The 13766-nt window shown below is 39.3% G+C and overlaps 1 protein-coding gene across 1 annotated transcript in view; it reads left to right on the forward strand.

Moving 5' to 3' along the window:
- Positions 1-13766, forward strand: part of DNAH3 (dynein axonemal heavy chain 3) — a 190434-nt gene that overhangs the window by 47546 nt on the left and 129122 nt on the right. Inside the window, exons 16-17 of the mRNA XM_060285613.1 lie at positions 6510-6663; positions 7453-7597. Coding sequence (XP_060141596.1) covers positions 6510-6663; positions 7453-7597 — 299 coding nt within the window. The remainder of the gene's footprint in view (positions 1-6509; positions 6664-7452; positions 7598-13766) is intronic.

Consider the following 13766-nt stretch of genomic DNA (forward strand, 5'->3'; position numbering starts at 1 on the left):
GAAATTGCCTGTTTTGCAGCTGGTCTCGTTCAGTGCTAATGTGCCTGTAATCATTTATTCATTGAGTATTTATCATGGATTTTTACTGTGTGCTGTGCTCTATTCTAGACACATAAGTGTGTTTGACTGCTAAATAAATATTTTAATGCAGTGACAAAGAAAATATTGCACACTGAAAACATCAGACAATATCAAGTGAAGTGGGCCAAGTACCACATACATGGTAAAGACACACCTGTGTGCATGTGCGCGTGCGCACACACAAACACACACATCCCAGCTTGTAGCACTTTGTTTAGGAACTGCAGATTCATACCAGTTAACCATCCCCATCACACATGAAACTCCCACTACCCAACTTTAGGTTCCATAATCCCTGCAAATACTCAGGAGAAAGGAAAAGGGTAGATAAAAGCAGGGATTTCTACACAGAACGGGAGTTTGGGCTGAAGGATAAGCCCACTTAGTTGCTACCTTCAAAATATGACTTAGGTCTGTTGCCCAGAAGAAGAAGAAGAAGAACAACAACAACAACAAAAGATGTGTGTGTGCGAGTATTTGTTTCTTCCTACAGCCTTCTTCCTCTACCTAAATGGCTACTGTCCCCAGAACCCAGAATTTAGCCCAATGAGTAGAACTGATTTCTTTTAACTAATAGATTTTTATTTTTAGAACAGTTTTAGGTTCACAAAAAAATTGAGCACAAGGTATAGGATCCCCCTATACCCTCTAACCCCTTACACACAGCCTCCCCCATGGAACTGAGTTCTGATGCCTCACCAAGAAGCAGAACCATTTTGTAAGTTAGATGAACAGGAGCAAATTTCTTCATCTTTTTGAGCTTCAGTGTCCTCATCTGGAAAATGGGATAGTAGAACCAATCTCAGATCATCTCATTTTATGAGAGGTGTCATTGTATTGAAGGATGAAATGAAATGGTCTGAAGTGGCGCCTAGGTGGTGTCCAGCGCGTGACAGGCATTCAAGAGTGGTCAGCTTCCTTTGCACTTAAACGATGACTTCTTTGGGGAGAAAATGCTTCTTAACTTCCAAACCACTACCTTGTGAGCGTACTTCTAGAACATTACCGTAAGGCCATTTACAGTAACTGTTGAAGTTAAGAGGAGTGAGGGGTGTCTCCTGAAGAAATGGGAACAAGTGTCATTTATGATGAGAGGAGAGTGCCAAGCTTCTTCTTCTTGGAGGGCAACTCTAGCTTGACCCCATCAACTGGTCCCTGAGCTCTCAACCACAGAACTCAGCAGAGGAGCAGCTCTAGGGGCTACCTGCAGCCCTGGGCTCAGCCCTCTCTTTGGTGAAGTCTTAAACTTGCTGTCCATCATTTTTGCTTAGATCCTGAGAAAAACCTTTGAGGAGGGCTTAACAATATTCATTTATTCATTCATCTTCTGTGGAAACAATCCCATTCCCTCTCTAAGAGACTTGACCGTATTTTCCCAGCCCACGAGAATTTTTTGGCTTCAATGCTTACTTTTCCCCACTTGCTGTCCCCACTCCCTCTCCCAATTTCTTTTCCACCTTTCCTCTGTCCGCTCCATGCCTGGTTGGCTGATACCTGCAGTCTGTAGCCTCCGGCTCCCGTGTCTGTTGGATCCAGACAGGGCCAGGCCAGTGGAGAGCACTCAGGAGGTTAGAGAGTGACTGCTGGGCTTCTTCCCCTCTCCCTCCTTGCTTGTTCCTGGGGCTCTGGCCAGTAGCTGCCTCCTTCCTGGATGACAATTCTTGCTCCTCCGTGGTTCCAGTTCTCATTGTCCCCTCATCCCTAGGGATCATAATGGCTTCCCTCTGAGGCTAGTCTCTGGGTGTTTCACTCTCCCCTCTTTGTTCCTTTAACCCTACCCACATCTCACCTCTGTAAGTGGTCCCTTAATTAAAATCTCTTTCTTTGAACATCAGAGTGAATTCTATTTCCCGCCAGAATTCTGACCAATCCACCATTTAAAAATTCTTGCATTATTCTCCCATAGACTCCAGGTGGTCCCACGAATAGAACTCAATTTACTTAACTGAATTTCCTGAGTATCTACTATTTACTAATGACATACATTTATATATGTATATATTATGGACATGAAAGCACTTTACTTTTTATTTATTTATTTATTTTTTTGCGGTACGCGGGCCTCTCACTGCTGTGGCCTCTCCCGTTGCGGAGCACAGGCTCCGGACGCGCAGGCTCAGCGGCCATGGCTCACGGGCCCAGCTGCTCCGCGGCATGTGGGATCTTCCCGGACCGGGGCACGAACCCGCGTCCCCTGCATCGGCAAGCGGACTCTCAACCACTGCGCCACCAGGGAAGCCCTGAAAGCACTTTAGAAACTGTAATGTGCTAAGCAATTATAAAAAATTTAAAATAGTACAAACTGTCAGTTATAAAATATATATATATATAAAATATGTTACAGGGATGTAATGCACAGCACAAGGAATAGAGTCAATATTTTATAATAACTTTGTATGGTGTGTAGTCCATAAAAATATCAAATCACTGTGTTATACACCTGAGACCAATATATCAATAATATTGTTAGTCAACTATCCATCAATAAAATTTAAAAAAAGAAATTTAAAACAATAATAATCATAATATTTTACAATAATCACTGAGTTTGTTTACTGTTTCCCTCTGGGAAGAATTCAAGAGTGCTTTTATCAGAGATTTATCTTTGTGTGTGTGTCTGTGTTTGGAGCCTCAAGAAGAATCTTAACGATGTGAAAAGGCACCCAGCAGCACCTAATTGTGTAGATAACAGGAGAATCCGCTTTCCCCTCATTTTGTTCCACTCAGTGGTAGGTTCCACAGGCCTGGAAGTGACCTGGAATATACATGACGGACATCTCAGGAATGTGAGCTGCTCTTTGCCATAAGAGTGCATCTTCTGGGAAGAAAGAAAGGTGCCTTAGGGGGAGTACCCAGATTGTGTTCTGGGATCCAGATAGAGCACAGTGCCTTGCAAATAGCAGGTGCTTACTCTTTTGATGAATGAATGAATGAGTGAATGAATGAGACTTTTTTCCAGTAAGGATATTCTCTAAAATTAATACCTACCAGAGTCTAAAATCAGAGATTATTACAAAACAAAACAAAACAAAAATCTGAGAAGAAGCAGGCTGTCTCTCATAGCACTTATGTTCTCTATCTTTGAATCCTTAAGACTTTGGTGAAAAACAATCAGGGGAAGGAGAGGGTGGCAGTGGCCACCTTGCCCAGTTTCCTCTTGGGCTCCTGTCTCCATTCCTCTTCTCTGAGGATACGGAGAACAAAAGGGGCATGGGAGATGGAAGATAAAACAGATAAATATGGAAGCTCTACGAAGGAAAAGAACAGGGTGACAGAGCACAGTGATTGCATTCAATGGGCAAGTCAGGGAAAGGCTCATGTAAATAAGACTTGAAGGATGAGAAGGATCCCATCAAGGGAAGATGTGGGGAGGGAGAGAGTAGAAGGGGGTCCTGTCCAGGCATTGAGCATAGCGTGAGCAGTGGCTCCACCATGGGAATACCTTTGCCTAAGAAGGAGAGTAGCTATAAAAGGAGGCTGAAGAGTTAGAGGAGCATGTCCTTGAAGTCGCGGTAATGAGTTTGGGTTCCTTATTAAGTATGGTAGAAAGTCACTGATGGTTTTTAATCTGGGGACCAAAATGATCTAATTAATTTTTTCTTTTTATGGTTTGTTTACTTGAATCAGAATTGAAAAATGTCTACAGCATTGCAATTGGTTGACATGTCTCTTAGATTTCTTTTTATCTGTAGGTCCCCCCTCCATCTCCTTTGGTTTTTTCCTTGTAATTTATTTATTGAAGAAACCAAGTCTTTTGTCCCCAGATCTAGACTTTCCTGATTGTACCTCTGGGGTGTCATTTAATATGTTCCTCTGTCCTCTGTATTTCCTATAAAATTTTAATAACTGATTTAAATCCTGTTACTAATCTTTGTCCCTGATCTCCTGTGCTAATAGGTAGCAAAGAAAATTTAAGTTTGTCCGTGGGCAAGAGTACTGCATGCAAATATGAGGAAAAAGAAAACGGAGTCAGCCATATTAATATCAGATAGAGTCAAAGTCAAGGCAAAAACATTAGTGATTCAAACACGGTTACTTAGGTGGGTGGAATAACGTTAAAGCAGTCATCAACCCTTTTATATCAAATAATCACTCAATTAAAAATAAATGAAGTGAAACTTGAATAAGGAGATAATGGAAGTAAATAATTAAGAACCTTAATTTGTTGGATATGTATCAAACCTTCTACTCTACAATGGAAAAAACTGTTCTTAAATGTCCTTAGGGGACTTCCCTGGTGGCGCAGTGGTTAAGAATCTGCCTGCCAATGCAGGAACACGGGTTCCACCCCTGATCCGGGGATATCCCACGTGCTGTGGAACAGCTAAGCCCGTGTACCACAGCTACTGAGCCTGCGCTCTAGAGCCCGCAAGCTGCAACTACTGAGCCCGCATGCCTAGAACCGGTGCTTTGCAACAAGAGAAGCCACTGCAATGAGAAGCCTGCGCACTGCGATGAAGAGTAGCCCCTGCTTGCCGCAGCTAGAGAAAGCCCGCATGCGGCAACGAAGACCCAACACAGCCAAAAATAAACAAATAAATAAATTCATTTTTAAAAATGTCCTTAGAACATTTACAAAAATTGACCATATTTTAGGAACCCCTCCCCAAGAAAAAATATTTAAAGAAGCAGAAACGATATTGGCCATACTCTGTTATAATAGTGTGTATTAGTTATCTATTTCTGAATCATTCTGAAAAATAGCAACTTAAAACAAACATTCATTATCTCACAGCTTCTGTGGGTCAGAAATCTAGGTGCAGCTTAGAGTATACCTCTGGCTCAAGGTCTCTTACGAAGTTGCAGTCAGAATGTCAGCCAAGGCTGCAGTCTCATCTTAGGGCTCAACTGGGTGAGGATCTATATCCAGGCTCACTCACAGGATTGTTAGTAGGATTCAGCTCCTCATAAGCTGCTGGCCAGAAACTTCCCTCTATTCCTTGCTATATGGACCTCTCCATAGAGTAGCTCGTAACATGGCAGCTGGCTTCCTTCAGAGAGAGAGAAAGAGAGAGAGAGAGGGAGAGAGACAGAGAGAGAGAAAGTCACAGTCTTTTTGTAACCTAATCTTGAGAGTAACATCCCATAACTTTTGCCATATTCTTTGTTAGAAGTGAGTTACTAGGTCTAGCCCAGCTCAAAAGGAGACAGTTACAGAAGGATATAAAGTACCAGGAGGTGTGGCTCTTTGGGGACCTTACCAGAGGCTGCTTACCACACAGTGTAATTAGAAATAAAACCCAAATCAAACCATTGAAAATTAACTCTCTTAAATTACTTTTAAGAAAAAAAGAACATCAAAACTGCCATAACAGGATTAAGTGTTCTTAAGATAATAGCCAAATTTATGGTATGTTACTATAGCTGTTCTGAATGGCAAATCCCCTTATTCATTCAATGAGTATTGATTGTTTTATGCCAGACACTCTTCTAAGTGCTGGAGATACAAAAAGGCATTAAGGAGATTAAAACTGCATTGATAGAGTTTAAATTCTAGTGAATGAGACTAAACATTTTTATAGTGATCATTATGTACCAGGCTTAATTCTGAGCATTTTGTATATGTTAGCTTATTAAATACTAAAGAAGGTACTTTATCCATCCCTGTTTTCTTTAGCTGAGGCGTACAGAGGTTAAAGGACTTGACCAAGGTCATGTAGCTACTGTGTTGCAATGTAGGGACTTGAACCTAACCTGTCCAGCTCTAGAACCTGTCCACTTAACACTGTGTTAATCTACCTCGTTAGGAAAAGGGAGAAGTAAATTTGAGAACTGCTTTGTTGATAATATGGATGAAGTAGATAAATCTCTGGAAAAGTCTTCCCTGATCACTCTGGCTAAAGTAGCCCTTCACTTGCATCCACTAGGCACTCTGCCCTGTTCTATTTTCTTCAGAACATTTATCACTATCAGAAATATTTCATTTTTATCTATGTATAGATTTATCCATCCATCCATCTGTCCTTCCATTCATCCATTCATTCATCCATCCATATATGTTTACTGTCTGGGTTTCCCCAAAATAAATACAACCTCCATGAGGGTAGGGAGCTTCATAGTGTACTTCACAAATATATTGCTGATGCCTAGAGCAGTTCTTGATATTAGGCACTTAATAATAAATACCTAATGGATAAATGAATAATATGTATATACATAAATTTTATACATGTATATATTATATAGCATATGTGTTATATATTTTTGATATATATTTACCTATATGAGAAACATCTGGAAATATTTAACCACCATAGGTTCAAAGCAGCTGTCTCTGGGAGGTGGGATTACAAATTATATATAATAACATATATTTATAAGTTTTACATATATTGTATCAGAAGATCAGATTCTCCCCAGGCTTGAATTGGGTGAGCAATGCTGATAAATGGAAAGTCCAAGTGTGATTGGGCTGTCTTTACTTTCAGATGCTCAGAATTTGAGGCAAAACTTGAGGGCTACAACAAGGAACTGGAAGGTTTTAGGAAACGTGAAGTGATGACTACAGAAGAAATGAAGAGCAATGTTGAAAAGCTTAATGAGCTTTCAAAGAATCTAGATCAAGCACTGGTGGAATTTGAGGTTTGGGGTCTTGGGATGGGAACTTATGACTGTACTGCTCTGTTGGTTCTGGCCCTTGGTTTTGTGTTTTCCTAACATCACCTGTCAGGTGGATAGTATTAGTTGATTGACCAGTTCTTTCATTGGTGCTTTCGACTACCTTTTTCCACACCCCTACATTATACCAGCTTTTTTGTTAGTCACTGAGTACACAAAGAAGAATTATATTGGAATAATTGCTCACGTTTATTGAGCATGTATTATGTGCACAATGTGCAAAGGACTTCATACGTGATATATCACTTAATAATATCCATAATAAACCTTTGTGGTAGGTACTGTATCTTCATTTATCCCTATTTAAAATGGGAGAACTAAGTCTTGGAGAAGCTAAGTAACTTGCCCTGAAGTTCACTAGTAAGTTCTTTAATCATTAAAGTTCTTACCTTTGAGGCAATTCAGCACAAGAAGGCAACATTGTGTTAACAGTTTCATATGTACTTTAACTAAAGTACATATGAAAATTGGGAAAATGGGGATATGGATATGATACAGTTGGAGCCAAAGTGATGGAGCAAGTGGCAAATTATCATAAAGTTTCCCCCAGGTAGATCTCAGCTGCCATGGCCCTCAGAGGTAGCACAGGGACATTCTTGCTTGAGTTCATGCCTTATTTTCCTGTCTTACTCTCCAGATGAACACGCATCTTCCTCAACTTGGTTTTCAAAGCACTGGGGAACTTGCTATGGTGGTTTCTAGGGTCCAGGAGAACCACCCACCCAATAAACAGCATCCCCTTTTGCCCTGCAGTTGATCAATAAGGAGGAGGAGCTGTTGGAAAAGGAGAAGAGTACCTTCCCTCTTCTACAAAGCGTGATGACCAACAAAGTGCCTTACGAGCAGCTGTGGACGACAGCCTACGAGTTTAGCATCAAGTCGGAGGAATGGATGAACGGTATACCGCATTCTCACTCTGCTGGGTCAGGATGGCGATGGGGTAGCAGATCAACCCAGCCAGTTCTGAAATAAGATTGGGACCTCAGATTCTGGCTGGACTTTTTATCATATTCTCATTGTCTGGATTAAGGCAACAATAGTTAAATTTTTCTGATGTGATAATGATGGAAGGTGGGGATCAAAGCCCCAGATCTATTGCCAGGGTGAAATAGAATAGGCAGCCACCCACAGCCATGGGTTGGGTAGTGACTCAGAGAGGCAGGTGGTGGGAGAATAAGATGGCAGTTCCCCTATTACGCTGACGCAAGAAAGGCCAGAGTGCCATAGATGTCTGTAAACTACCTCTTTTACTATAGGTCCTGGACACTAGAGAGAGATTGAGGCGGTAGAGTCAACAGGACTTAATGATTGATCTGATATGGGGCAGGGAGCAGTGAGGGAGAGGAAAGCACCTAGGGTGAATTCCAGATTATTAGTTCAGGCAGTCTGGTGGATAAGGCCATCACTGAATAAGAGAAATGACAGATTTGTTGGGAAAAAAACATCAGCTTCAATACACTGAGTTAGGTGTCTGCAAACATCCAAATGGGAAGATTAATCAGCGGTTCAGTATATCAGTCTGGATTGAAGTTATAGTGGGGGTGGGATTTATATTGGGGAATAATTGATATGTAAGAGTACAATTAAAAACCATCAATGACATCACCTGGGTAGAGTATTTAGGAGCAGAGGACAAAATCTGAGACCTCCAGGGTTGAGCCTTTAGCTTATTTCCAGTGCTTCAATATTTTTTAAAATTAATTAATTTATTTATTTTTGGCTGCATTGGGTCTTCGTTGTTCCGCATGGGCTTTTCTCTAGTTGCGGCAAGCAGGGGCTACTCTTTGTCAAAGTGCATGGGCTTCTCATTGCGGTGGCTTCTCTTGTTGCGGAGCACAGGCTCTCGGTACGCGGGCTTCAGTAGTTGTGGCACACAGGCTCAGTAGTTGTGGCTCGCGGGCTCTAGAGTGCAGGCTCAGCAGTTGTGGTGCTCAGGCTTAGTTGTTCCACAGCATGTGGAATCTCCCCGGATCAGGGCTCGAACCCATGTCCCCTGCATTTGCAGGTGGATTCTTAACCACTGCGCCACCAGAAAATTCCAGTGCTTTGATATTATAAGAACAACTGTGATGAACATCTTTGTTGCCAATTTTCAGTATACAATAATGATCATTTTCTTAGGATAAATTACCAAAAGTGAAACGGCTAGATCAAAGGGATGTAATAAAAATTATTAGGATTTTAGAAAATGCTTTTGTTATTGGTATTGCCTTCCAGAAAAGTTACATGTTTTAATTTATTATTCTTCTAGCAGTATTTGAGGGCCCATTCCTCATACCCTCAACAAACTTGGGAAGTAATAGCTTTAAGAACTTTTTTTGCTCATTTGATGTTTAAAGTGGTATTTTCTTTTTCACAACTTTTAAGTATGCTTTTTCATTATTAAAAAGCATTCTTGGGACTTCCCTGGCGGCCCAGTGGTTAAGAGTCTGCACTTCCACTGCAGGGAGTGGGGCACGGGTTCCATCCCTGGCTGGGAAACTAAGATCCTGCATGCCGTGCCGCCAAAAAAACCAAAAAAAAATTGGTCAGTTGAATTCCTTACTTTATAAAAGGTTGTTCATTTGCCCTCCCACTTTTTCTCTATTACTAAACCACCTTATTTAAATAATTTTCCGTTTTGAATAATTTTTATTTATTTATTTTTTATTATTATTTTATTTTATTTATTTATATTTTTTTGCAGTACGCGGGCCTCTCACTATCGCGGCCTCTCCCGTTGCGGAGCACAGGCTCCGGACGCGCAGGCCCAGCGGCCATGGCTCACGGGCCAGCCGCTCCGCGGCATGTGGGATCTTTCTGGACCGGGGCACGAACCCGTGTCCCCTGCATCGGCAGGCGGACTCTCAACCACTGCGCCACCAGGGAAGCCCTTGAATAATATTTTTATTGATGCTTTTTAGTTTTTGAAGTACTCGATCATATCTATACATTTAAGATATTTTACCTTATCACTTTCACACCCCTTTTAAAATTCACTTTTCTGTGTTGACTAGCACCTCCAAATTAAACAGTAGTAATAATGGCACCTTTGTCTTATTCCTGATTTTAATGGGAATTCTTCCAGAGTGTCACCTTTATTTATTTATTTATTTTGGATTTTTTTGATGTAGACCATTTTTAAAGTCTCTATTGAATTTGTTACAATATTGCTTCTGTTTTATGTTTTGGTTTTTTGGCCCCGAGGGATGTGGGATCTTATCTCCCCTACCAGGGATCAAATCCTCACCCCCTGCATTGGAAGGCAAAGTCTTAACCACTGGACTGCCAGGGAAGTCCCCAGAGTGTCACCTTTAAGCGTGATGCTTTTTGTTGGTTCAGGCACAAAATAGTTCTGGTGTTAAGGAAGTATTTATAATTTAGCAAGTTTTTTTGTTGGAAAGAGACAATGTATTTTAAATTTTTTATATTTTATTTTTTAAATTCATATACAGTAAAAATGATATTTTTGACATATAGTTCTATGAATTTTAACATATATATTGATTCACCACAATCAGAAAATGGAACAGTTCCATGACTTCAATAAACTTCCTTGTAGTACCCCTTCATAATCACACTCTCCCTACACCTGGCAACTATTGATCTCTTCATTGTTACTATAGTTTTGTCTTTTTGAGACTGTCATATAACTTCAATCTCTTTTTCAAGTTTTATTATGACTGTTACAGTGCCTTTGTCTTTATATCTTTTACATAAAATTTGTGAATCAGCTTATTTATATATACAAGAAACCTGCTGGAATTTTGATTGGAAATGTGTTAAATCAATTTGGAAAGAACTGACATCTTTAATTGAATCATCCAATCCATGGACGTTGTATATCTAATTATTTTGCTCTTCTTTGACTTCTTTTTGTCAATGTTTTGTAGGTTTTAGCGTACAGATCCTATATGTGTTTTGTTAAATTTATATGTATTTCTTTTTATAGAGCTATATGTTTTTAAATTTCAGTTTCTAATTGGTCATTGCTAGTGTATACTAAAACAGTTAGGGTTGGGGGAGGGGGTTTGCCCATTTTTAAATTAAGTTTGTTTTCTTACTGTTGAGTTTTAAGAGTTCTTTATATATTTTGGACAGCAATCCTTTATCAGATATGTCTTTTGCAATTTTTTCTTCTAGTCTTTGGCCTGTCTTTTCAGTCTTTTGACAGTGTCTTTCACAAAGCAGAAGTTTTTAATTTTAATAAAGTCTAGTTTGTCATTTCTTTCCTAGGTTTAGCATTGTATCTAAAAATTTATCACCAAACCCAAGGTCATCTAGATTTTTCTGCTATGTTACCTTCTAGAAGTTTTATAGTTTTGCATTTTACATTTAAGTCCATGATCCATTTTGATTAATTTTTGATTAACTTTTGTCAAGGATGTACAGTCTCCATCTACATTCTTTTTTTTTTTTTTTTTTTTTTTGGCTGCATTGGGTCTTCGTTGCTGCATGCAGGCTTTCTCTAGTTGTGGCGAGTGGGGGCTACTCTTCATTGCAGTGTGCGGGCTTCTCATTGCAGTGGCTTCTCTTGTTGTGGAGCACAGGCTCTAGGCATGTGGGCTTCAGTAGTTGTGGTGTGCAGGCTCAGTAGTTGCAGCATGCGGGCCCTAGAGCACAGGCTCAGTAGTTGTGGCACACGGGCTTTGTTGCTCCATGGCATGTGGGATCCTCCCGGACCAGGGATCGAACCGTGTCCCCTGCATTGGCAGGCAGATTCTCAACCACTGCGACACCAGGGAAGTCCCTCTACATTCATTTTTTTGCATGTGGATATCCAGTTGTTCTAAAACTATTTGTTGGAAAGTTTCATTTCTCCATTGTATTGCCTTTGCTCCTTTGTGAAAGATCAGTCGACTATTGTGGATCTTATTTCTGGGCTCTCTCTTCTGTTCCATTGACCTATATGTCTATTCTTTTGTCAATACCACATTTGATTATTGTAGCTATGTGGTAAGTCTTGAAGCTGGATAGTGTCAGTCCCCCAACTTTATTTTTCTCCTTTAATATTATATTGGCTATTCTGGGTCTTTTATGTCTCCATATAAACTTTAGAATCAGTTTGTCAGTATCTAAAAAAAAACTTGTTGGGATTTTGGTTGGGATTGTGTTGAATCTATAGATCAAGTTGGAAAGAACTGACATCTTGACAATATTGAATCTTCTTATCCATGAATATTAAATTTTTCTCCATTTATTTTCTTCTTTGATTTCTTTCATTAGAGTTTTGTAGTTTTCCTTATATAGACATTGTACATATTTTGTCAGATTTACACCTAAGTATTTCAATTTTGGGGGTGCTAATGTAAATGGATATGTTTTTAATTTCAAATCCACTGTTCATTAATAATATATAGGAAAGCAATTAACTTTTGTGTATTAACCATGTATACTGCAACCTTGCTATAACTGTGAATTAGTTTCAGGAGGTTTCTTTTTGCTGTTGGTTCTTTCATATTTTCTATGTAAGTGATTCTGTCACCTGCAAACAAAGTTTTATGTCTTCTTCCCCAGTCTGTATACCTTTTATTTTCTATTCTTGTCATGTTGCATTATCTAGGACTACCACAGAATGCTGTTGAAAAAGGAGTGGTGAGAGGGGACATTCTTGCTGTGTTCCTCATCTTAGCAGGAAAGATTCTAGTTTCTTACCATTAAGTATGATATTAGCTGTAGGTTTTTGTAGATGTTCTTTATCAAGTTGAGGGATTTCTCCTCTGATGTTCTTTATCAAGTTGAGGGATTTCTCCTCTATCCCTTATTTGCTGAGAGTTTTTATTATGAATGGGTATTGGATTTTTTCAGATGCTTTTTCTGAATCTATTGATATGATCATGTGATTTTTCTTCAATTGCCTGTTGATGTGATGAATTATATTAATTGATTTTCAAACATTGAAACAACTTTACATGCGAGGAATAAGTCCCAATTGACTGTGGTGTATAATTATATATATATATATATATATGTTAATATATAATATATATATAGGTGGATTCAATTTGCTAACATTTTGTTGAGGATTCTTGCATCTATGTTCATGAGAGATATTGGTCTTTAGTTTTCTTTTCTTGTAATGTCTTTGTCTGGTTTTGGTATTAGGATAGTGCTGGCCTCATAGAATGAGTTAGGAAGTATTTCTTCTTCTGTCTCCTGGAAGAGATTGTACAAAAATTGGTATTTTTCCTTTCTTAAATGTTTGGCAGAATTCACCGTCATCTGGGCCTGATGCTTTCTGTTTTGGAAAGTTATTAATTATTGATTCAATTTCTTAAATAAATATAGGCCAATTCAGATTGTTTCTCCTTGTGTGAATTTTGCAAATTGTATCTTTCAAGGAATTGGTCTGTTTAATCTAGGTTATCAAATTTGTGATCATAGAGTATTTCATGGTCTTCTTTTACTATCCTTTTAATGTCCATGAGATGTACAATGATGTCTCCTCTTTCATTTCTGATGTCAGTAATTTGTGTCTTTTCTTTTTTCTTTGTTAGCCTAGCTAGCTATTTATCAATTTTATTGATCTTTGAAAAGAACCAGGTTTTCGTTTTATTATTTCTTTTCTTCTGCTTACTTTGGATTTTTTTATTATTATTTTTTAAAAATAAATTTATTTATTTATTTATTTTTGGCTGCGTTGGGTCTTTGTTGCTGTGCGCGGGCTTTCTGTAGTTGCGGCGAGTGGGGGCTACTCTTTCGTTGTGGTACACAGGCTTCTTATTGTGGTGGCTTCTCTTGTTGTGGAGCACAGGCTCTAGGTGCGTGCGCTTTAGTAGTTGTGGCTCGTGGGCTCTAGAGTGCAGGCTCAGTAGTTGTGGCGTACGGGCTTAGTTGCTCTGCAACATGTGGGATCTTCCCAGACCAGGACTTGAACCCGTGTCCCCTGCACTGGCAGACAGATTCTTAACCACTGCACCACCAGCGAAGCCCTTACTTTGGATTTAATATGCTCTTTTTTAATAGTTTCCTAAAATGGAAGCATAGATTATTGATTTTAGGTCTTTTCTAATATATATATTCAATGCTATAAATTTCCCTCTAAATACTTCTTTCCCTATATCCCACAACTTTTTAAAAATTTATTT

Source organism: Globicephala melas, chromosome 15 (genome assembly GCF_963455315.2).
Source record: "Globicephala melas chromosome 15, mGloMel1.2, whole genome shotgun sequence".
NCBI classification, from domain to species: Eukaryota; Metazoa; Chordata; class Mammalia; order Artiodactyla; family Delphinidae; genus Globicephala; species Globicephala melas.